Source organism: Macaca fascicularis, chromosome 11 (genome assembly GCF_037993035.2).
Source record: "Macaca fascicularis isolate 582-1 chromosome 11, T2T-MFA8v1.1".
In the NCBI taxonomy this organism is placed as follows: Eukaryota; Metazoa; Chordata; class Mammalia; order Primates; family Cercopithecidae; genus Macaca; species Macaca fascicularis.
Genome location: NC_088385.1, coordinates 127,155,580 through 127,178,029, shown reverse-complemented (window position 1 = coordinate 127,178,029; position 22,450 = coordinate 127,155,580). Strand labels below are relative to the sequence as shown.

The 22,450-nt window shown below is 51.3% G+C and overlaps 1 protein-coding gene across 6 annotated transcripts in view; it reads left to right on the top strand.

Moving 5' to 3' along the window:
- GCN1 (GCN1 activator of EIF2AK4) overlaps positions 1-22,450 on the top strand; it is a 68,216-nt gene that overhangs the window by 29,834 nt on the left and 15,932 nt on the right. For 3 of the 6 annotated variants that reach the window (XR_012420742.1, XM_045366655.3, XM_074008003.1), the window contains exons 17-44: positions 833-908; positions 1,058-1,217; positions 2,307-2,496; positions 2,577-2,719; positions 3,519-3,697; positions 3,986-4,079; positions 5,163-5,276; positions 5,396-5,594; positions 6,477-6,632; positions 7,065-7,246; positions 8,092-8,172; positions 8,469-8,612; positions 9,351-9,478; positions 9,720-9,909; positions 10,108-10,178; positions 11,073-11,238; positions 11,577-11,771; positions 13,608-13,854; positions 14,623-14,744; positions 14,945-15,059; positions 16,317-16,496; positions 17,508-17,728; positions 19,430-19,498; positions 19,699-19,837; positions 19,927-20,123; positions 20,314-20,456; positions 21,814-21,931; positions 22,045-22,260. Coding sequence is in view for 3 of the 6 variants with exons in the window: in XM_045366655.3 (XP_045222590.2) it covers positions 833-908; positions 1,058-1,217; positions 2,307-2,496; positions 2,577-2,719; positions 3,519-3,697; positions 3,986-4,079; positions 5,163-5,276; positions 5,396-5,594; positions 6,477-6,632; positions 7,065-7,246; positions 8,092-8,172; positions 8,469-8,612; positions 9,351-9,478; positions 9,720-9,909; positions 10,108-10,178; positions 11,073-11,238; positions 11,577-11,771; positions 13,608-13,854; positions 14,623-14,744; positions 14,945-15,059; positions 16,317-16,496; positions 17,508-17,728; positions 19,430-19,498; positions 19,699-19,837; positions 19,927-20,123; positions 20,314-20,456; positions 21,814-21,931; positions 22,045-22,260 (4,235 nt within the window). In the remaining 3 variants the exon portion in view is untranslated. Of the gene's footprint in view, positions 1-832; positions 909-1,057; positions 1,218-2,306; positions 2,497-2,576; positions 2,720-3,518; positions 3,698-3,985; positions 4,080-5,162; positions 5,277-5,395; positions 5,595-6,476; positions 6,633-7,064; positions 7,247-8,091; positions 8,173-8,468; positions 8,613-9,350; positions 9,479-9,719; positions 9,910-10,107; positions 10,179-11,072; positions 11,239-11,576; positions 11,772-13,607; positions 13,855-14,622; positions 14,745-14,944; positions 15,060-16,316; positions 16,497-17,507; positions 17,729-19,429; positions 19,499-19,698; positions 19,838-19,926; positions 20,124-20,313; positions 20,457-21,813; positions 21,932-22,044; positions 22,261-22,450 lie in introns of those variants that run through there. The other 3 variants (XR_012420744.1, XR_012420743.1, XM_005572388.5) reach the window with 3 other exon arrangements.

Below are 22,450 nucleotides of genomic sequence, written 5' to 3'. Positions count from 1 at the left end.
GTAGCACTTTAGGAGACTGAGGCAGGTGGATCACCTGAGGTCAGGAGTTCAAGACCAACCTGGCCAACTTGGTGAAACCTTGTCTCTACTAAAAATATAAAACTTAGCTGGGCGTGGTGGCCGATGCCTGTAATCCCAGCTACTCAGGAGGCTGAGGCAGGAGAATCGTTTGAACCTGGGAGGCAGAGGTTGCAATGAGCCGAGATCGTGCCACTGCACTCCAGCCTGGGTGACAAGAGCGAAACTCCATCTCAAAAAAAAAGGAAAAAAAATATATATATATTTAAAGTAAGTAAAAATAGTATATACTTTTCTTATTGCAAAATACATGTGTGTACAATAAGCAAAAAGGAAAAAAAAAACCCAACTAATTTCACTTCTTTTTTTTTTTTTTTTTTTTTTTTTTTTGAGACGGAGTCTTGCTCTGCCGCGCAGGCTGGAGTGCAGTGGCCGGATCTCAGCTCACTGCAAGCTCCGCCTCCCGGGTTCACGTCATTCTCCTGCCTCAGCCTCCCGAGTACCTGGGACTACAGGCGCCCGCCACTGCGCCCGGCTAGTTTTTTGTATTTTTTAGTAGAGACGGGGTTTCACCGTGTTAGCCAGGATGGTCTCGATCTCCTGACCTCGTGATCCGCCCGTCTCGGCCTCCCAAAGTGCTGGGATTACAGGCTTGAGCCACCGCGCCCGGCCTAACTAATTTCACTTCTAAGTGATAATCACATTTACATTTTGTGGTGAATTTTCAGTTCATTCCAGTTATTTCTGGGTATACATATGTGTGTGTACACTTAACTATTTTAAAAACACTTCCACTCCTTTTCTTCCCTCCTAGCCCTGTGTACTGTGTTGCATCTGACAGAGAGACTTTTCCTTGACCACCCGCATAGACTCACTGGCAACAAAGTTCAGTACGTGAGGCTGGCTTACCTTTTCTTTTGGGCCAAATGAGGCGAAGGCTGGCAGGAACCTGAGAAAGGGTGTGTGGCAGGTGGAAGGGTTGGCTGTGGAAGGCCTGCTCCCGGCCTTCCCCCAGACCTGTCTGTCCCTGTGCTTGTAGGCAGTACCACCGGGCTCTGGTCGCAGTGCTCCTGAGCCGCACCTGGCACGTCCGCAGGCAGGCTCAGCAGACGGTTCGGAAGCTTCTATCCTCTCTTGGGGGCTTTAAGCTGGCGCACGGACTCCTGGAGGAGCTGAAGACTGTCCTCAGTTCTCACAAGGTGAGGGCATCTGGGCTCTAGAACTGGGGCTTTTGGATCCCCTTAGCTGCCCCTGCTTATGCTGTGGGGTTTTGGCTGGGCCACTCCCTGACTGTTCTTTCTTACTCTGTGTGATGCCAGCATCTTCTGCTCTGCCATTGAGCTCCAGTAACATCTTTCATAGGATTCCTTTTCCTTTTCAGAGACTTTTTTTCCACATGTAGCTTCTTAACCTTTTTTCCAGGGTCTTTTGGGTTTTTGTTTGTTTTGTTTTGCTCACTGCAACCTCAACTTCCCAAGCTCGAACGATCCTTCCACCTCAGCCTCCCAAGTTGCTGGGACTATGGGTGCACACCACCTATAGTGGCCACTAATTTTTTGATTTTTTATTTTTTGTAGAGATGGGGTCTCGCCATGTTGCCCAGGCTGATCTCGAACTTCTAGGCTGAAGTGATCCTCCTATCTCGGCTTCCCAAAGTGTTGGGATTACATGCACAAGCCACCGTGCCCTCCCCCTTTATGCTTGATTAATTGAATAATACTTTATGTTTTTAAAGCACTTTGTACTTTTGAAGCATTTTCTACCCATTTTTTCTTTTGATTTTTTTTCTTTTAAACAATGCCTTTCAAAGGCAAATAGAGCTTGGTATTCTTGTGTCATGTGAATTGACCGGGGTTCCAGGAGCTCAAATGACTTGCACAGTGTCTCCCCCGATGGAGGGAGACCTCCAAAGACTTGGATCTTATTTCTGTGCTCTTTGTGCTGTGTTCCCCTGCTTTCCTTCCTCCCTACGCCTGTTGAGGAATGTGGGCCAGTGACAGACTTGCCATCACAGGCTGGGTCTCCTGGACCAGTTCCTGTTGCCTTCTTTACTCCCGTAGGCTTTTTAGATGCAAAGTCACAGGTGCTTCCTTCTTCCAGGCACATCTCACAGCCTGTGGGTCCCATTGCAGGAAGCTGGGTATCCATCTCCACTCCAGCAAGGACCCCAGGGAAGAACTGAGTGAGGAGCCGCTGTGTCCATGGCATGTTTGGTTCCTGTGTTCCAAGCCTGCACAGGGCTCTTAGCAGTGGGGTTCTTATGTTTTATCTCACGTGTCTCCACACAGGTGCTGCCCTTAGAGGCTCTGGTGACTGATGCTGGAGAGGTGACTGAGGCGGGCAAGGCCTACGTGCCTCCACGGGTCCTGCAGGAGGCTCTTTGTGTCATCTCCGGTGTGCCAGGGCTCAAGGGTGATGTCACTGACACCGAACAACTGGCCCAGGAGATGCTGATCATCTCCCACCACCCATCCTTAGGTCTGTGGCTGCAGTGGGTGAGGGAAAGCCTGGGGCTTTAGGGGATGGGGTAAGAGCAGGCCAGGCAGAAGGCCTCAAAGAGCTCCCTTCCCCTTCAGTGGCTGTGCAGTCTGGACTTTGGCCAGCACTTCTTGCCAGGATGAAGATCGATCCTGAAGCCTTTATCACCAGGCACCTGGATCAGATCATTCCCAGGATCACCACTCAGAGTCCCCTAAACCAGGTGATGGGCACATGAGCTGGTCTGGCCTCAGGTCGGGGAGGGGCCCTCTCATCACAGGGTATAGGAAGAGAGGATTCAAAGAAGCAGGTGAAGGTGGGTAAAATGTAGGCTTGGACCCTTGCACGTGACAGAAATGTAAACTGGTTTAAGCACAAAAGGGAACTTACTGCCTCATTTACCTGCAAAGTCCAAGGATATGACTGGCTTTAGCTAATGCTGACTATGGGGGTTCAGATGTTGCCCTTGGGACATTGTAGGTGATGTCTGTCTTACTCTGTCCCATCCATCTTTGTCTCTTGGCTCTGTTTTCCACGATGTGGGCTCCATTCTCAGGCTTTCCCTTTCTGGTAGCACAAGAGCCGCTAAAGTTCCAGGCTTTGTCTCCCCATCCGCTCCTGGGGGAAGAGCTTGCATATTTCAATAATGTCTGCTGGCTTGGGGTCGCTTTGACCCTGATTGATCTGACTTGGGAGCCATGCTCATCTCTGCGCCCCTCCTTCTGCTCTGGGTCACATGCCTACCTCTGAAAAAAGTGAGGGCAGCTCCACCTGAACCACGGAGATTGAGAATTGGGAAGGAGTGTATCGCCTCACGTCAGGTGCTGTGTCAGACAGAGGGGCACTGCTCGTTGAGGAAAGCAGACACAGACTCCAGCCGGCCGCTGTGATGGGCAGTGCCCAGGAGTAACAAGGCAGTGGCATGAAGAAGGGGAGCCAGTGCCAGGGGCATTCAGGTGTGGTGGCCCTTTTGCCAGTGCCAGCCTTGGCACACACTGACCATGTCTGCATTTGTCTGGCAGTCCTCCATGAACGCCATGGGCTCCCTTTCCATCCTGTCACCGGACCGGGTCCTCCCACAGCTCATCAGCACCATCACCGCCTCCGTGCAGAACCCTGCACTGCGCCTGGTGACGCGGGAGGAGTTTGCCATTATGCAGACCCCTGCTGGGGAGCTGTATGACAAATCCATCATCCAGAGGTGAGACCTCACTTGTGGGCTTGGTTTCCTTTGCTCCCCAAGGGAATGCGTGTAGGATGGAGCCAGCACCTCTTGTGGGTCGAATGCAACAGCCTATCCATTCATTGGCTAAGGGCCTGCTGTGTCCCTGGCATGGTGCTTAGGTCCTGGGTACTAAAGTGTGTCCAGTATCCGGCACTTTGCTGGCTCACAGTGCTTAACAGCTAGTTGGAATTTCATGGCTGGCGGGAGACTGACAGGCCTTGCGGTTCTTTTCAAGCTGGCTGATGACCCACTCTGGTGTTTCAGTGCCCAGCAGGACAGCATAAAAAAGGCCAACATGAAGCGAGAGAACAAAGCTTATTCCTTCAAAGAGCAGATCATCGAGCTGGAGCTGAAGGAGGTGAGTACACGAAGGCACTCGCAGAAGGTGGCTGCTGAGCTTGGTGGCCTCAGGCTGGTGGCTTTTCCTACTGCATATATGCTGTTCACTTGGATCATCCTGAGGCCCATGGCACACTGCTCTGATGTCTCTGGCCAGTGTCTGGTGCGCCGGCACACTCTCCCTTCACCCTTGCTCCATAGCTGCTTCCACCCACAACTCAAATCCAGCTTCTTCCTCTGCTGGGTGCTGGCGGCAGTGCACATGTCTCCTCTGCTAAGTGGTGTTGCTGAATTCCATGTCTGTCCCCCAACTTCCTTAAAGGCTGGGACCCATCTAGACTCCTGATAGTAGGCACAGCACCTGGTACAGTGGGACTTCTGGGGAATCCTGGCTTGATTGCTGAATTCAGCTTTGGGCAGAGCGGGTTCTGACAGGAGCAGAGCACATAGGACTCTTTCCTGTCTCAGCGTTGGCCCTTCTCTGTGTCTTCACAAGGCAGGATTCTTCTTGTCTTTCACATCTCAGTCCACATGTGCCCTTCTCAGAGAGGTGGCCAGCCTGTCCACTCTATCGAAAGTAGACTCCACCCTTATTCCCTGTGACTAAGCATCATATTTGTTTCTTTACTAACAGTCGTCGTGACCCAAAAGCATCTGGTTTATGTGTTGGTTTACTTGTTTATTGTCTATCTTCGCTGGCTAGATTGTGAGCTCTGTGAGGGCGGGGACTTGATCTTGTTCCCTCCGGTATTCCTGCCGTCTGGAACAGTGCCTGGCACAATGCAGGTGCTCACTAAATGTTTGCTGAATGAGTGAGTGAGTTCTGTGGCTTGTTGTTTCAGGCCACTATAGCAGGCCTTTTCTAGGCTCAGCTTATCCTGTGGGAGAGCTTACTTCTCTATTGCTGTCTCCATTCTATAGAAACGAGGTGGCTATGGACTTTGTGGGAGGTTGGGGGTGCACATGGTGGGTTCAGAGGCCCAACTCACAGACTTAGAGCTGGCGTGGTGCTGTTTGTGTGGAAGCAAGCTCGCCTTCCTCTGTGGGGGAGGGAGGTCTGTTCCCTGGAGATGAGATTGGTTGGTTTGCCCATCCCCTTTAGGAGATAAAGAAGAAGAAAGGCATCAAAGAGGAGGTGCAGCTGACCAGCAAGCAGAAGGAGATGCTGCAGGCCCAGCTGGACAGGGAGGCGCAGGTCCGGAGGCGGCTGCAGGAGGTGAGTGGCCACCCCCCGCCACATACTCACGCCGGAAGAGTGCTGGGTAGCTTGGTCCCGCTCCTTGCTGTCACAAGCAGGGCCCTGCTGACCTGCCTCCTGGGCAACTCTGCTTGCAGCTGGATGGGGAGCTGGAGGCGGCGCTTGGACTGCTGGACATCATCCTGGTCAAGAACCCATCCAGCCTGACCCAGTACATCCCTGTTTTGGTCGACTCTTTCCTGCCCTTGCTGAAGTCTCCCTTGGCTGCTCCCAGGATCAAGAACCCCTTCTTGTCCTTGGCTGCCTGTGTCATGCCCTCTAGGCTCAAGGCTTTGGGTTAGTCCTTGTTTGCTGGCTGCAGGGATGGTCCAGGGGTGCCCCTGAGTGCTTGTGGGGAGGTGGGTGGTGGCCTCAGCTGCTGAGTTTTGTTTTCTTGTGGAAGCAGCCTTGGAGGCTCAAGCTGGATGTGCTCAGGAGAGACGTGGTGCCTCCTCTTCTCTCCCACTTCACATCTGTGCCTTCCCTCTGAGGAGCAGATTTTAGATGCTAGTCAGTGTTCGATCTTTGTGTACCAGTTTTAAAACTAAGAAGTCAGAAGTTCAGTGGCAGCGAGGATGGTTTGGTGCAGTGTGGTGGCTCAGCCCAGCCCAGGTCTCCTGAGCAGCCACATGACAGCAGTGAACAGAGGACCCTGTGACCTTTAGCTTCCTGTTAGCTCTGGAGAAACAAACACCAGGCAGGGTGGCTGGCAGTTCTGGTGGCCTTGCTTTTGTGGGTTGGTTAATGGCCTTTAGCAGACTTCTATCCTGACCTAACGAGGATGTTCCCATGAGTGAGGCCAGAATCTGGGAACTGTTCTGAGTGGAAAAGTCAGCTGGTGCATATGGAATCTGCCAGAAGTGTCACCTGGCTGTCTGGGCTTGTTGCTTAGAGGTGGAGGTGCTGCATAGATAGAGCTGTACTGTTGGCTGGATGACCCTTCCGGTGGCCCTTGTCTCCTGTCAGCGTAGTCATTGTTTGAATGTCCAAAGGGAGTTCCTACCTGCCCTCTGAGGTTGTCACAAAGATCAAGTAAGAAATTAGGTTGGGGACATTTTGGCGAAGCAGATTTTTTTAAGTCAGAAGGGTGAGGCACTGGGTCCCCTGTTTGAACCTGGGCTGGATTCTGCACCTGTGTGTGTGTGTCATCCCCTGCTGGGTCTCTCCTCTTCAACACAGGCACTTTGGTGAGCCACGTAACCCTGCGCCTGCTGAAGCCAGAGTGTGTCCTGGATAAGTCCTGGTGCCAGGAAGAGCTGTCGGTGGCTGTGAAGAGGGCAGTGACGCTGCTGCACACCCACACCATCACCAGCAGGGTGGGCAAGGGGGAGCCAGGTAAGGGCTGGGACGGGATCAGGGGCACCAGGCGGTGTGAGCTGGTGCCAGGAATGCTGCTCGAGGCACAGCGTCACCCAGGGCCTCCTGAGCCTGGGGGGGGGGTTGGACCAGATGGAGAATTTCTGAGTTGAACCCTGGTAGTCTGTGAGTTGCTGTGAGCCCAGTTGAGTGTTTACTTTTTGTCACTGGCGTCCCCTTCTCTATTTTAATGCTCACATCCTGGAACTGGGAAGTGTTTGGCAGTAGTAGCAGAACTGGTTTTAGACTGGACCACCAGCTGCTGTCTCCGTCCTCGTGCCCTGTGCTTCCAGGTGTCAGAACGGGCTTCTGGCCCATCCCTTCCCTACCTTCCCTGAGGATGGAAATAGGCAGCAGTGGCCCGGGTCCCTGCCCTGCCTGCAGGATCTTACCTGCTTCTCACTCTCACAGGTGCTGTGCCCTTGTCCGCGCCAGCCTTCTCCTTAGTCTTCCCGTTTCTGAAGATGGTGCTGACGGAGATGTCCCACCACAGTGAGGAGGAGGAGGAGCGGATGGCCCAGATTCTTCAGATCCTCACTGTCCACGCCCAACTGAGGGCCTCCCCTAGCACCCCACCCGGGCGAGTGGACGAGGTTGGCAAGGAAGCTCTTCTCTCCCCTGGGTTTAAAGGAGATCAGGGAGGCAGGGCCTGTGGATACTTTCTGTCTCATGAACAGTTCTGGTGGGGAAATAGAGGGTGTATGTTTATACCAACAGCAGCCTCACACAGTGTTGTGGGTTTTTCAAGGCAAAAACGGGTCAGACTGCTTCTTTCACATGACTGTAGACTCTGGCTCTCCTGCCATCCCATTGCATATCAGTCCACCTGATTGAATTTGTTGGCTGCATGAGATTCTGCACTATGGATGTATCATGTTTTACTTAATTCTTTACCTGTTGATGAGTATCTTAAGGTTGTTTCTAACTTTTCCCTGTTTTGAGCAGCACTGTGATGTGCCCTCTGGTATATATATGCCCCTTACTTACCCAGTGTGAGTGTTTCTTTAGGACAGGTTCATTGGACATGGAATTACTAGATTATATGGCATATTCTGAGCTATACTGTCACCAAGAGTTTTCTTTTTCTCAAAGCCTAATGCAGCCTCGGATAGTATTAATATCGTCAGTGATGGGTGAAAGAATGATATCTCATTTTATTTTGCATTTCTTACAAAATTGAATGTCTCTTCATATGTTTATGGTCTTTCTGGGTTTCGTAGTGTGAATTTCAAGCAAGTTTCAGAATTTAGTTCCTGAGGATCATGGTTGACTGGGGTTAGCACCTGTGGACCTAACTGTAAACCTAATGAGGTTTCTATGGTGGGGCCGGTATGATCCAGAATGTTCCCCTGTGGGTGAGGGGTTGCCCTGTCATTGGCCGCCTGGGTTACAGACCTCCCCACAGCCTCATCTCGACTTACCTGCCGTTCTTTCCTAGAATGGCCCAGAGTTGCTGCCTCGAGTGGCCATGCTGCGTCTTCTGACTTGGGTGATCGGGACGGGCTCGCCCCGCTTACAGGTGACCTGGTTTTCAGTTGGCTGTTGCTGTGACTCAGTTTGTGACCCAGACCTCAGGTCCCAGTATAAAGGGTGGAGTCCTAGTTTCCTTTCAGCCCTCACTTTTGGACTTTGGTAGAAAGACTGCTTTAGAGAGCCAGCCTGACTGTTGTTAGCTAGTGAGGGGTTTTGCCACTGGAGCTGGGGTCTTAGCCCTTGCAGTGCTGTAGGGGTGGGCGTTCTCAGTGCATATCCCTCTCTGGCCCCATAGTAGTAAATGATTTGCCGACTGAACCAGTGGATTGGTGTTTTCCTTAGGTTCTGGCTTCAGACACCCTGACTACCCTGTGTGCCAGCAGCAGTGGTGATGATGGCTGTGCCTTTGCAGAGCAGGAGGAGGTGGACGTGCTGCTCTGTGCCTTGCAGTCCCCGTGTGCCAGCGTGCGGGAAACCGTGCTCCGGGTGTGTGCTCAGTCTCTCACAGAGCCTCTGCAGTGTCCCTTGTCACTCTATGCAAGTGCAAATTGCATGATGAGCATTTAAGAGAATGTCCCTCACCCTGGCGGGAGGCCTAGAGGCAAAGAGAAGAAGTCACTTGGTTGGGGTCTCTCTCAGAATCAGAAAACTAAGCAGTCATGATGTATCACTGTATTTTTTCCTTTACCTTGGAACACTTCACTTAATTTTTAAACTGGAATGTAGACTTTGGTACTTCCACAGACAGACCTAACTTGCAGGAGGAGTTCATTTCTTTAGCCCGTTGCCATGTAGTTGGCTTTTTTTCATGACTTTTGGACCAAAAACTAGAGCATCCCCTTGGAGTGGTAAGACAGTGGTTCCTACCTGCTGATCCATAGCCTCCTGCTATTGATATGTGACAGTTTTCACTGGCTTTTGGTAAAATGTGAAAAATGATGACAATATGGTAACTTTTTCCTTAAAAATTATTTGAACTAAAGGAACACACTTTTTCTGAAGTTTTATCTGTCTGGTTTATTTAACGTTTTAATTTTCACATTAAAAAACATTTTACCACTTCACACCCTAAGGAACTTAGAGTTAATTTTAATTGAATTCACTTTAGCCACTTGTGGTTAGTGGCTCCATCTTGGACGGTACAGCCTAGAGAGAGGTGAGGAGGCAAGTCAGAGGCTCTTCGGAAAGATGGTGCCTCACGTGGTCCAATCCCACCCCTTCCAGGGGCTGATGGAACTCCACATGGTATTGCCAGCACCTGATACCGATGAGAAGAATGGCCTGAACCTTTTGCGGAGACTCTGGGTGGTCAAGTTTGACAAGGAAGAGGAGATCCGGAAGCTGGCTGAGAGGTGAGAGAGCCAGCATGTCATTTTCTCCTGCTCCATCCTCTCTTCCTTTAGGAGATAATGGAACCCAGCGTGTTCAGCCTCCAGTGGGAAGAAGGGCCGGGCTGGCGGGGGGCTGGACCGGCAGGGGGCTGGACCGGCGGGGGGCTGGACCGGTGGGGGGCTGGACCGGCGGGGGGCTGGGCTGGCGGGGCAGATGCTGCGGATCGTTGTCTAAGCAGTCCCCACTGTGCATCTCCTACAGGCTCTGGTCAATGATGGGCCTAGACCTGCAGCCAGACCTCTGCTCCTTGCTGATCGATGACGTAATCTATCATGAGGCGGCTGTAAGGCAGGCGGGGGCCGAAGCCCTTTCCCAAGCAGTGGCACGTTACCAGCGGCAGGCAGCGGAGGTTATGGGCAGGCTCATGGAGATTTACCAGGAGAAGCTCTACGTGAGTGACTGTGCAGCCCTGTTGCAGTCTGGGTGTGTGCGGTTGGGTGGGTCTCTGCTCAGCCCCCTACTGCTCCAGACAGGAATCTCAGGGCTCACGGTGGCTCAGGGTAGCTGTGGCTAGTTTCCCACCTACAGTCCTGGTGCCCAGGTCATTGATCTGCCCGTTGCAAAGCATTTACCAACTTGTCTGTTGCAGCGGCCACCCCCAGTGCTGGATGCTTTGGGACGAGTTATTTCAGAATCTCCTCCAGATCAGTGGGAAGCCAGGTATAACAATTGTTCTAACCTCGTTCTACTCCAACCTTTCTGAGATGTGGTAGGTTGGCTGGGTGGGTGCTGAGAGGAGGCAGCATGGGATAATGAAAGAGCAGGACCTCCCTCAGAGTCGAGGAGGCGTGAGTTCAAGTGTTGGCCCCTCCTGCGCTAGCTGTGTGACTGCGAGCATGTTTCTCCTTTTCCCCAGGCCTCTGTTTCCTCATCTGTATGCAGGGCACAATAACAGAAGCTACTAGCCTTTCCCCACAGAGCCCATGAGTAGCAGTTGGAGGATTAGACAGATGTCTGGGAGCAAGTGGGACCTTGAAAGACGCTTGCCTCCCACAGAGCAGGCACAAAATAGGCGAGGGTGTTAGTTTTCTGAATGGCTCATCCTGGCCATGTCCACTCCGTGAGGCCTTGTGTGTCAGTGTAGGGTGGTGTATGGGCCATCCTGGCTTATTTTTCATCCCAGACCATCAGCCAGGGATAGGACACAGATTCTTTGCTCCATGACTGGAAAGAATAATACCACTTTGCCCTTGGAGAGTGTGTTCACTTCCACAGGCCTCTGCATCTGGTTCCTTTACCTCTGTCTTCTCTTACGACCTGCCTTGCAGGTAGAGGGGTGAGCACTGCACTCACATTCCTCTCTGAGGGAACCGATGCAGGGCTGCTCACCCAGTAGGAGGTAAAATCAGGGCAGATGGCAGGTCCCCATATGACAAACGGGTTGTTCCAGAACATTGGGTGAGCGCTGGGTGGTGGGCTTCATGCTGTTCTCTGCCCGCAAAACAGTGTTTACCTCAGGCAAGCTCCCTGTCCTTACCATGCACCAGCAGAGGTTCCACTGGCGGAGGAGGCCCATTAGCTGTCCCTCCTGATGTGCTCCCACTTCTTTCCCAGGTGTGGCTTGGCATTGGCCCTCAACAAGCTCTCCCAGTATCTGGACAGCTCTCAGGTGAAGCCACTCTTTCAATTTTTTGTCCCTGATGCCCTCAACGACCGACACCCAGATGTCCGGAAGTGCATGTTGGATGCAGCCCTCGCAACGCTCAACACTCACGGAAAGGTAAGGGGGTCCCAGCCGGGGAACACCCACGGGAAGGTAAGGGGGTCCCAGCCTGCTAAGGAGACACGGGGGAGGCAGGCTCTAGGGCTGAGCAGGGGCCAGAGATGCTGAGTGCCAGGAGTCCTGGCAGAGCACTTTGAGCCAAAAAGACCACGATAGTATGTTAAATTCTTTTAAGTCTGTAGCAGTCCTGCCAGAAAACTGGAAGAGCCGCTGGCTGGCATGTCAGGATGCCTGTCGCAGAGCTAGACTTGGTCTTGGTCCTCAGGGCAGGGACTGTTGTCCCCAGATGCAGCCTATAGGGTTGACCTGAGGCTCTGAGGGGTTTGGCTTTCCAGGAGAACGTCAACTCACTGTTGCCAGTATTCGAGGAGTTCCTGAAGAACGCGCCCAATGATGCCAGCTACGATGCTGTGCGACAGAGTGTGGTGGTCCTGATGGGCTCTCTGGCCAAGCACCTGGACAAGAGTGACCCCAAAGTGAAGCCCATTGTTGCCAAGCTCATCGCTGCCCTCTCTACCCCCTCCCAGCAGGTACCTGCCATTTGACCTGGGACCCACATGCCAGTTAGAGAATTGGGACCCGGCTGTGGTTAGGCAGTGGGATACTAGGGGAGGAATCAGACAATCAGGGCCTGGAAAGCCCAGTTCTTGGTAAGGATTCACCCGTTCTCCCAGGGGAGAGCCTGGTTTATAGTCAGGAACACTCCTGGAGAGGGAGTTTCTTTGTTACTTTGTTCTAGTAGACCTCCCAGATAGTTTCATTTTTTTTCTACTCACCTGGTTTATAGTCAAGAATGCCCCTGGGGAGGGAGCTTCTTTGTTACTTTGTTCTAATAGACCTCCTAGATAGTTCTATTTTTTCTGTTCACTAACATGCACTGGGGATCCAAAGGGGGAAAAAAAAATAAAAGATCAGGCTTTGTCTTATGTCAAGCCTTTCCCTGGCCCTTTACATGTGTTGATTATGTGTTGCAGGTGCATTTTAATGTAGCCTCTAAGCTACAGTGCAAAGAAATTTATTTTTCTTTGTTTTGAGAAACATGCATATATATATATATGTATTTTTTTTTTTTTTTTTTTTTTTGTGGTTTGGGTTTTGAACCACTGAGAGTATCCTCATAAAATGAACAGTTGGCCTGGGCGTGGTGGCTTATGCCTGTAATCCCAGTGCTTTAGGAGGGTGAGGTGGGTGCTTGAGGCCAGTAGTTCAAGACCAGCCTGGGCAACATAGTGAGATCATGTCTCTACAGAAACTAAAAATTAGCCAGAGCTGGAGGCCATGTCTGTGTTCCTAGCTCCTCAGGAGACTGAGGCAATAGGATTGCTTGAGTCCAGGAATTCAAGGTGATAGTGAATGAGGATCGTGCCACTGCCCTCTAGCCTGGGTGACAGGGTAAGACCCTATTTCTAAAAACAAAACAAAAAACTTTACCAAAAGAATGCACAGTTGAAAACCAGTTTCCATTGGCCGGGCGCGGTGGCTCAAGCCTGTAATCCCAGCACTTTGGGAGGCCGAGACGGGTGGATCACGAGGTCAGGAGATCGAGACTATCCTGGCTAACATGGTGAAACCCCGTCTCTACTAAAAATACAAAAAACTAGCCGGGCGTGGTGGCGGGCGCCTGTAGTCTCAGCTACTCGGGAGGCTGAGGCGGGAGAATGGCGTGAACCCGGGAGGCGGAGCTTGCAGTGAGCCGAGATCACGCCACTGCACTCCAGCCTGGGAGACACAGCGAGACTCCGTCTCAAAAAAAAAAAAAAAAGAAAAAAAAGAAAACCAGTTTCCAAAATTGTGGTCAAATACGGTGTCAGAAAGCCCAAACAACAAAAGAGTCGCATCTGGGCACCTGCCAGCGTGGCATCAGGGTTGCTGCTCCCAAGCTGGGCTTAGTGAGCTGCGGCTGGGAGGCAGGATTGAGTGTCTTCTGGTTCCGCTCAATTTGTGCCTGGTCCTGTAAGGCCCTGCCCAATTTCTCTGTGATTTTGACAAGTTTGGAAACAGAGACATGGGCTGTTTTTATGGAAGCAAAGCAGCACACTTTTCTGGAAGCTTTCTTTCTGAGTGGATTTAGTCTTTAGAGTCCCCTCCTTGGCTGCCTACCCCGCTGCCCAGGCCTGGGTTTTCCATTCAGACCAGAAATGGCACTATATGGGCTGAAGCTTTTGTCGTCAGCAGATTGTAGTATGCACCCTGAGGGGTATACAACACGGTGTGTACCTGTTTGCTTCTCTGGTGTCCTGTGACACCTGCAGGCAGTGGCTGAGATGGGGCGTGGGACATATAGTAGTGGGTGCTGTGTAGGATGGTCAGACCCCATGAAACTGCTGCAGCAGAGCCACAGCATTGACAGGCAGGCCCTTCCCCAGGTCCAGGAGTCCGTGGCCAGCTGTTTGCCACCCCTTGTGCCAGCCATCAAGGAGGACGCTGGAGGGATGATCCAGAGGCTCATGCAGCAGCTCCTGGAGTCAGACAAGTACGCAGAGCGCAAAGGGGCCGCGTATGGGCTGGCAGGCCTGGTGAAGGGCCTGGGCATCCTCTCGCTGAAGCAACAGGAGATGATGGCAGCACTGACTGATGCCATCCAGGATAAGAAGAACTTCCGCCGGCGAGAGGGTGAGCATCTCTGAGCTTGGGGCTGCCCAGCATGGGAAGTCGGTCCCCAGGTTGCCAGAGGAAGGAATCTGACCCTGGCACCCCAGGTGGAGGCTGCTGCTTGTGTGTGTACTACGGAGGGCCCTGCTGTGTGTGACCCAGTCCAGCCGGGTCCTTGCTGCTTTCCGTGGACTTGGAAATTTCTAACTCAGCAACACCCTTAGCTGAGAGAGGTTTGGCTTTTTTTTTTTTTTTTTTGAGACCGAGTCCCACCCTGTCGCCAGGCGCGATCTTGGCTCACTACAATCTTCACCTCCCGAGTTCAAGCGATTCTCCTACCTCAGCCTCCCTAGTAGCTGGGATTACAGGTGCACACCACCACACCCAGCTGATTTTTGTATTTTTAGTAGAAACAGGGTTTCACCATGTTGGCCAAGATGGTCTATATCTCCTGACCTCGTGATCTGCCCGCCTCAGCCTCCCAAAGTGTTGGGATTATGGGCGTGAGCGACCGTGCCCTGCCGAGGTTTGGCTTTTTTAACTGTTAGTGCCAAGAAGTGAAGGCGGCTCCCCTGCACTGTCCTCCCTTCCGCCCAGCCACATTCCTGCTCTAGGGCTTCTTGAGCTGAGGCAGAGGGTGCTGCTTCCTCATGGGGCAGCCACTAGTCCCACGGCTGTCCTGCTTCTAGAGGGGTGGGAGGTGGCAGGGAGGTTGCTGTCCCTTCTGTTCTCTGTGGCTACCCCCAGGGGACATTCTCTTCCCAGCCGTCCCACCTTCTTTTCCCCTAGGAGCCCTCTTTGCCTTTGAGATGCTCTGCACCATGCTAGGGAAGCTCTTTGAGCCGTACGTGGTTCACGTGCTGCCCCATCTGCTCCTGTGCTTTGGGGATGGAAACCAGTATGTGCGTGAGGTAAGTCCCCAGACTGCTTGGGAGAACAGCATCGACACTTTATGAGATGTGTTCCCAACTGTGTTTGCAGGCCTTGGCACAGGGTCTGACATAGTAGAACCCCAGTAAGTGTTGGTCACAGGAGGAACACTAGGACTGGTGTCAGGCTTGCCCCTTGCTTGGGTGAGGAGGCTCCTGAACGTCTTTTCTCCTCCCTTGAGGCTGCAGATGACTGTGCCAAGGCTGTGATGAGCAACTTGAGTGCTCACGGGGTGAAGCTGGTGCTCCCCTCCTTACTGGCTGCCCTAGAGGAGGAATCCTGGCGGACCAAAGCTGGTAAGACTACTCCCTCCGCCTCTGTTCCCAGCTTCATGTTGTGAAAACCGGCCTCAGCAAGGATCCTGGGTAGCCACAGCTCTTGTCCTGTGAGTTCCCCATGCCAGGGATAGGGTTAAGACTGCCTTTGTTAACATTTGAGATGGAGTCTGGCTCTGTCCTCTAGGCTGATCTTGAACTTCGGGCCTCAAACCATTCTCACAGGAGCACGCCCCCACACCTGGCTAATTTTTGTATTTTTTTTTTTGTAATGATGGAGTCTCGCTGTGTTTCCCAGACTGGCCTCGAATTCCTGGGTTCAAGTGATCCTCTTGCCTTGGGCTCCCGAAGCACTGGGATTGCAGTTGTGAGTCACCATGCCTGGCCAACTCTCCCTCTGGCACTTGGATCTTTCTATAGTTTGTGTGCTTTCATGCCAAGAAACAGGCCTCTGACAAGAGCCACAACGCTAAGTCAGGAATCCGAGAGCTGTAAAGCTCTTCTGTGGCTTTAAAGTTTTCCCCCCAGGAAAACTCTTTTTAAAAAGAACCTTAGGCAGGACAATATCTTGAGGGCAGGAGTTTAGACCAGCTTGGGCACTATAGCAAGACCCTACTTCTACAAAAAAAAAAAAAAAGGCCAGGTGTGGTGGTGCATGCCTGTAGTCCGAGCTACTCAGGAGGCTGAAGTGGGAGGATCTCTTGAGCCCTGGAGTTTGAGGCTGCAGCGAGCTATCATCATGCCACCAAACCCCAACCTGGCAGCAGCGTGAGACCCTGTCTCAAAAATAAATAATTAAAATACCTGGCACCCTATTAAGCAAACAGGTAAAAGTAGAGCTGTTCTAGTTGGGGGAGGATCACCATCTAAGGCCCTCCCACTCAGCCTCCTTCTCAGTCCTTCAGGCTTCACCCTGTAGTTTGAAACAACACAAATCTAAATCAGTTTCCTCATTTGTGGATGAAGAAACAGTTGAGAGAAATTCAGTGAATTGGTCTTGAATTTCACTGTAAGGATTAAATCAGGTCTCCCCTATCCTGGTCTCTTTTCTCCCGTACTGCCCTGCCTCTCACCTGGGATCCCACTGCTCAGCAGGCAGCAAGAGCTTTTTTGACCCCAACTCTGCTAGAGCCAGCCCCCTCTCCCCTCCTCCCAGTGACTGCTTTAGCACAGTCTGCAGGGGCCAGGGTAGCTGTCCCTTGCCCATGTAGCCAGCGCAGGTGAGTTGCTGGACTGTGCTCAGTGATTCAGTGCTGGGCTTGTGTCTGCTATCCACAGGGTCAGTGGAGCTTCTTGGGGCAATGGCATACTGTGCTCCTAAGCAGCTGTCGTCCTGCCTACCCAACATCGTGCCCAAACTTACGGAGGTGCTGACCGACTCCCATGTCAAAGTCCAGAAGGCTGGACAGCAGGCGCTCAGGCAGATCGGCTCTGTCATCAGGAACCCGGAGATCCTGGGTAGGCCTCTGCCATGGGGGTGCTTGCCCTGGTCTCCTGCCAACCCCGCGGCCTTTGGACACTGCAGGGAACTTGCACCCATTCAGCTAAGATCTTTGCCTCTGAGGACAAATATGTTCACAGTGAAATAGCCTCTAAATCCTGGGAAGCCCTTTTCCTAGAATAATTATTTGAAGGTAGTTTGGAAGCATTCATTCTGTTTTCCCACTGGTCTGGGGCAGATGTCATTGGCTATACAGATAGGGACATTGAGTCATTGGCTCAGGAGCAGTTTGACTCCAAGAGATCCCTGTGCACGAAGCTGAGCATGAGGTCAACAGAACTGAATGACATTCTCTGGACCACATCAGCACCATTCAAAATGTTAGGGCCTATGAAAACTTTCTATTCCGTCTCACTCCATGAGGCCTTTGATAGAGCAGAGGGTAAAGGAAGGGTTAGGATTAACCTGACTTCTCTGGATGTGGTTCTTTCTTAGTACTGGGAAGAGGTCAATCGCTAGGAACACAACCCAGCCAGGCACCTTGACCAGCATGTCACTCGTTAAATTCTAAGCTTCACCTGCCAGCGCCCAGTCAGTGTACTTCAGTCTGGAAAGTATGGAATAACCTCAAAATACATAAAACAAAATTCATAAAGCTACAGGGAGAAGTTAACAAATACATTATATTGTAGTGGGAGATTTCAGCACACTTCTCCATTACCGATAGGGCAAACCAGAAATTTACTAAGGATACATGCTTTAAAAAATTTTATTTCCTTGGCTCATTCCTGTAATCCAGCGCTTTGGGAGGTCGAGGCGGGCGGATCACCTGAGGTCAGGAGTTGGAGTAAAAGAAGGATTGTTCTTTGTGGGTTGCCTGTCTTCCCCAGCTGGTGACTTGTGGGGCTTCAGGGAGGAGGTGCGCCAGACCCCCTTCTCTTCTGATCCATTCTAGTTCTGGGGGTCCAGGGCCTTGCTGCTGCATGGGTGCGCATCAGCCAGGCTCTCTTCTCTTGGGATGTGCACAGCCATCGCCCCGGTCCTCCTGGATGCCCTGACGGACCCCTCCAGAAAGACCCAGAAGTGCTTGCAGACGCTGCTGGACACCAAGTTCGTCCACTTCATTGATGCCCCATCCCTGGCCCTCATCATGCCCATTGTCCAGAGAGCCTTCCAGGACCGTTCCACGGACACGCGGAAGATGGCAGCCCAGATTATTGGCAACATGTACTCCCTGACAGACCAGAAGGTAGCAACCCAGCTGGGGCTAGTGTGGGACAGACCAGAAAATGGCTGAGTGCAGAGTCAGAGGTGCAGAGTCCCCACATTAGACATGGAAAGATAAGGGCGTTAGTCCCTAATTATTTTTATGGAGAGAAGTGAGCCATTTTGAGGTGGAAGTCTGGGCTCTCTTAGCGTCTTAGAGAGTGCAGTGGTTCAAGTCCTTGGTAGCTTAGTTCTCAGCTGAGGCTCAGAAAGGCATGTCTTCTCTTTTGCCCTCTCACGAGTGTTGAAGTGCTTGCCACTTGGACTACTTGCTCTTGACAAGAATACTCCTGTCTTCAGGAGAGCCTGTATTCTTGTCAGGAGAGCCTGGTTTGGGAGATTTGCTTTGTTTGTTTGTCTGCTCCCAAGAGCTTGCGTGTGTGGTCTCACTGTCTACCGTAGCTCTGCTTTGCTTACTGAGGCTGTGGGCAAAAAAATATATAAAGTGAAAAAGTTATATTAATCCTAGAAAATTTGGGAAATTAAAAAACCAGAAAAACAGACCAGGCTTGGTGGCTCATGCTTGTAATCCCAGGACTTTGAGAGGCTGTAATGGGAGGATTGCTTGAGCCCAGGAACTGAGGTAATACCACCGCACTCCAGCCTGGGGCGACAGAGGAAGACCCTGTTTTAAAAAGTAAATTAATTAATTAAAAAAATTAGAAAACCAAAATATTTTATCCACAGTTCCCCACCATGAAAATAATTACTGTTAATTTTTTTTTTCTCTTTTTTTGAGATGTAGTCTCACTCTGTTGCCCAGGCAGGAGGGCACTGGCACGGTCTCGGCTCACTGCAACCTTTGCCACCTGGGTTCAAGCGATTCTCCTGCCTCAGCCTCCCGAGTAGCTGGGATTACAGGCGCCCACGACCACGCCTGGTTAATTTTTGTATTTTTAGTAGAGACAGGGTGAAACCATGTTGGCCAGGCTGACCTCGAACTCCTGACCTCAGGTGATCCACCCGCCTCGACCTCCCAAAGTGTTGGGATTACAGGTGTGAGCCACCATGCCTGGCCAATTATTGTTAATTTTAAAAATTACATTTAAAAATGGCATTCCTAAACTTAAAACTTATTCCCAAGTTATAACAAGTTATTCACAAAACTGATTTTTAATAGTTACATAATATCCCGACAAGTTTATATACCATAACTTACATAATTCTATCATTGGTCATATAGTGTCCAAGGTTTTTGGCTATTTTAAGTGATGCTGCAGTGAACATAAGGCATTTTCTGTTTTTAAAATTATTTCCTAAAGCTGAATGCTCTATCGAGAGACATAAACACTTTGAGATGAATAAAGGGAAGATGTTAATAAAAATTCTGAAAGGAAAGTACCAGAAGTAATTTGCTAAAGATTCCAGAGTTGGACAGGCCTTGGTCCTAAGAGAAGGGTGGGAGGTGCAGGAGCATTGAACTCCTGTCTGTTGAGGATGGGCCTGAGGTCCCTTGTAGGAGTCCCTGAGCAATTGCACAGGGCCTTCAAGGAACCAGTTGGGGAGAGGACTTACTTGCCAGTTGCCCTTCCCTCCCTGTTCTGTGGGCAGTGAGGTTTGCATGCTAGGTGCCCCTGCTGAGCACTCCTTGCCAGCAGAATGGGGAGGTCAGGGTCCACAGTGGAATGGGCCTGGAGAAAGCAGGAGTTGGGCCTCACCTGAGCCACCTCCTGTGTTGTTGCAGGACTTGGCTCCATACCTGCCCAGCGTGACGCCTGGCCTGAAAGCATCGCTTTTGGACCCTGTGCCTGAGGTGAGTCTGAGGTAGGCTGGAGGATGAGCCAGGCCCCTCATCCAGTCCCCATAAATGGATTCCTGAGAATTCCCCAAAGCTGCTTTTGTGTCTGTTGGATAAAGGGAAGGAGGCCCTCTGTGCCCTTCCCTGCTCCCATGTGGCTACCTTGTTTTGAGCCTCATCTTCTCACACCATCTCTGTTCTCGGTTACCTGACAGGTGCGGACGGTATCTGCAAAGGCCCTTGGGGCCATGGTGAAGGGCATGGGGGAGTCGTGCTTTGAGGACTTGCTGCCGTGGCTGATGGAGACACTGACCTATGAGCAGAGTTCTGTGGATCGCTCAGGCGCTGCACAGGGTAAGGCCAGAGCAGGTCCAGTGGCCAGACTGGGAATGCTCTATAAGGGGCCCTCAGATCCAGTGGGCTCATTCTGTCCTTTGTTGCAGGGTTGGCTGAGGTCATGGCCGGTTTAGGGGTGGAGAAGTTGGAGAAGCTGATGCCAGAAATCGTGGCTACAGCCAGCAAAGTGGATATTGCACCCCATGTCCGAGATGGCTACATTATGATGTTTAACTACCTGCCCATCACCTTTGGAGACAAGTTTACTCCTTATGTGGGGCCCATCATCCCCTGTATCCTCAAAGTAGGTACCATGACCTTGGCAAGGGTAGAGTCCATCAGGAGGGCAGGAGGCAAGTGCTCTCCTGGAGAGCTAGGGATCCCTGCTGGGTGGGGTCGGCTTGCACAGCGCTCGGCCTTCGGTGAGCCCCATATTTTTTGGGTTGGGGCCCTGGGAGTGGCAGCTCTGGCCGACCCACCCTCTGTGTGCCCAGGCTCTTGCTGATGAGAATGAGTTTGTGCGTGACACTGCCCTGCGCGCGGGCCAGCGGGTTATCTCCATGTATGCTGAGACAGCCATCGCCCTGCTGCTGCCCCAGCTAGAGCAAGGCCTCTTTGATGACCTTTGGAGAATCAGGTGAGAACTTGGGCAGAAAGACCCAGTGGGGATGATGTGTGGTGGCTCATGCCTATAATCCGATCACTCTGGGAAGCTGTGGCAGGAAGATTGCTTGAACCCAGGAGTTTGCAATAAGCGCTGGCAACATAGTGAGAACCTGTCTCTACAAAAAAATAAAAAATTAGCTGGGAATGGTGGTGCACACTTGTAATCCCAGCTACACAGGAGGCTGAGGCGGAAGGATCGCTTGAGCCCCAGAGGTGGAGGTTGTAGTGAGCTGAGATTGTGCCACTGCACTCCAACCTGGGCAACAGCAAGATGCTGTCTTTAAAAGGGAAAAAAAAAGATCCAAAGGGCTCAGCTTTGCATTTTGATAACTCCAATTGAGAAACGAAGAGCAGAATGTTGCCAAGAACTCTCTCAACTTTTTCCAGACCCTTGCTTTTAACCATTTTGTAACTTTTCCAGTTTCCTGTAGCAATGTCTTTATTCTTATTCTTTTTTAAAAAGTCCTCTCTATACAGGCTTCCAGTTTGTATTCAGATTTTCATGTTGAGGACTCTTTAAAAATTTCACTTTTGGGAATATATTTCAAGGATGTATTGAATGGTCAAGTGCTTAAAGCTGTTAGACATAAGGATGTTTATTGCAGTATCGCTTACCATTTGAAAAATTGGAGATTGATTTAAAAATATAGCACATTCATACAGTGGTCTTTTTTTTTTTCCCCCTTTTTGAGACAGAGTCTCTCTCTGTCTCCCAGGCTGGAGTGCAGTGGCATGATCTCGGCTCACCGCAACCTCTGCCTCACGGGTTCAAGCGATTCTCCTGCCTCAGCCTCCCGAGTAGCTGGGATTACAGGCGTCCGCCACCATGCCTGGCTAATTTTGTATTTTTAGTAGAGATGTGGTTTCTCCATGTTGGTCAGGCTGGTCTCGAACCCCCGACCTCAGGTGATCTGCCTGCCTTGGCCTCCCAAAGTGCTGGGATTACAGGCGTGAGCCACTTCGCCCTGCCTGAAATAGTTTATCCTTCTAAGGCCTCTCCTGGTTCTTCCACTTCTGATGATCACTCTTCGTACTTGCCTGTTAATGCTTCCCCTTTTGTACTCACTTTATTTTTTATAACCTTTGTTACAGAAATTTTTACGTTTTTTTAAAAAAACTTTTTCCCCCAACATTAATGTATGTTCATTAGTAGAAAACCTGGAAAATATGTGGGCGAGTGTAAAGAAATGAAAACCGCCTGACTTCCCATTCCAAGATGACCGTCATGAGTATTTTGGGTGCACTTCTTTCCATCTTCTGTGCAGTGCTCAGTTGTGCCGAGCCCGCTCCTTGCAGCTGTGTGACTGTGTTGTTGGCCTCCTTCTCAGGTTCAGCTCTGTTCAGCTCCTTGGGGATCTCCTGTTTCACATCTCAGGAGTCACTGGGAAGATGACCACAGAAACTGCCTCCGAGGATGATAACTTTGGAACTGCCCAGTCCAACAAGGTGCCTGCCCTGCAGTGGCTTTCCTGCCCCTGCTGATGGCAGGGTGTGCCCTGATGCCCGTGCCCTAGAGGCTTCACTACTCTGTGTTCTCTGTCCTCTTCCACTGGCTGCAGGCGATCATCACTGCCCTGGGGGTAGAGCGGCGGAACCGGGTGTTGGCAGGGCTGTACATGGGCCGCTCAGACACCCAGCTGGTGGTGCGGCAGGCGTCCCTGCATGTCTGGAAGATTGTTGTCTCCAATACCCCCCGTACCTTGCGTGAGATCCTGCCCACTCTTTTTGGGCTCCTGCTGGGTTTCCTGGCCAGCACGTGTGCAGATAAGAGAACGGTGAGTTTCCCGGCCCTCGTTTTGGACCAGCAGTCCCAGTGCCTCCTTTCAGAGCCTAGAAAGCTGGGTCTGCAGAGCCTGGGAAAGTACCCATACACCCTGCCTAACAGAGGAACATTGTGTTCTTTACTTAGTCATTCTGCAAATTTTTTTTATTATTTTATTTTATTTATTTTTTTGAGATGGAGTC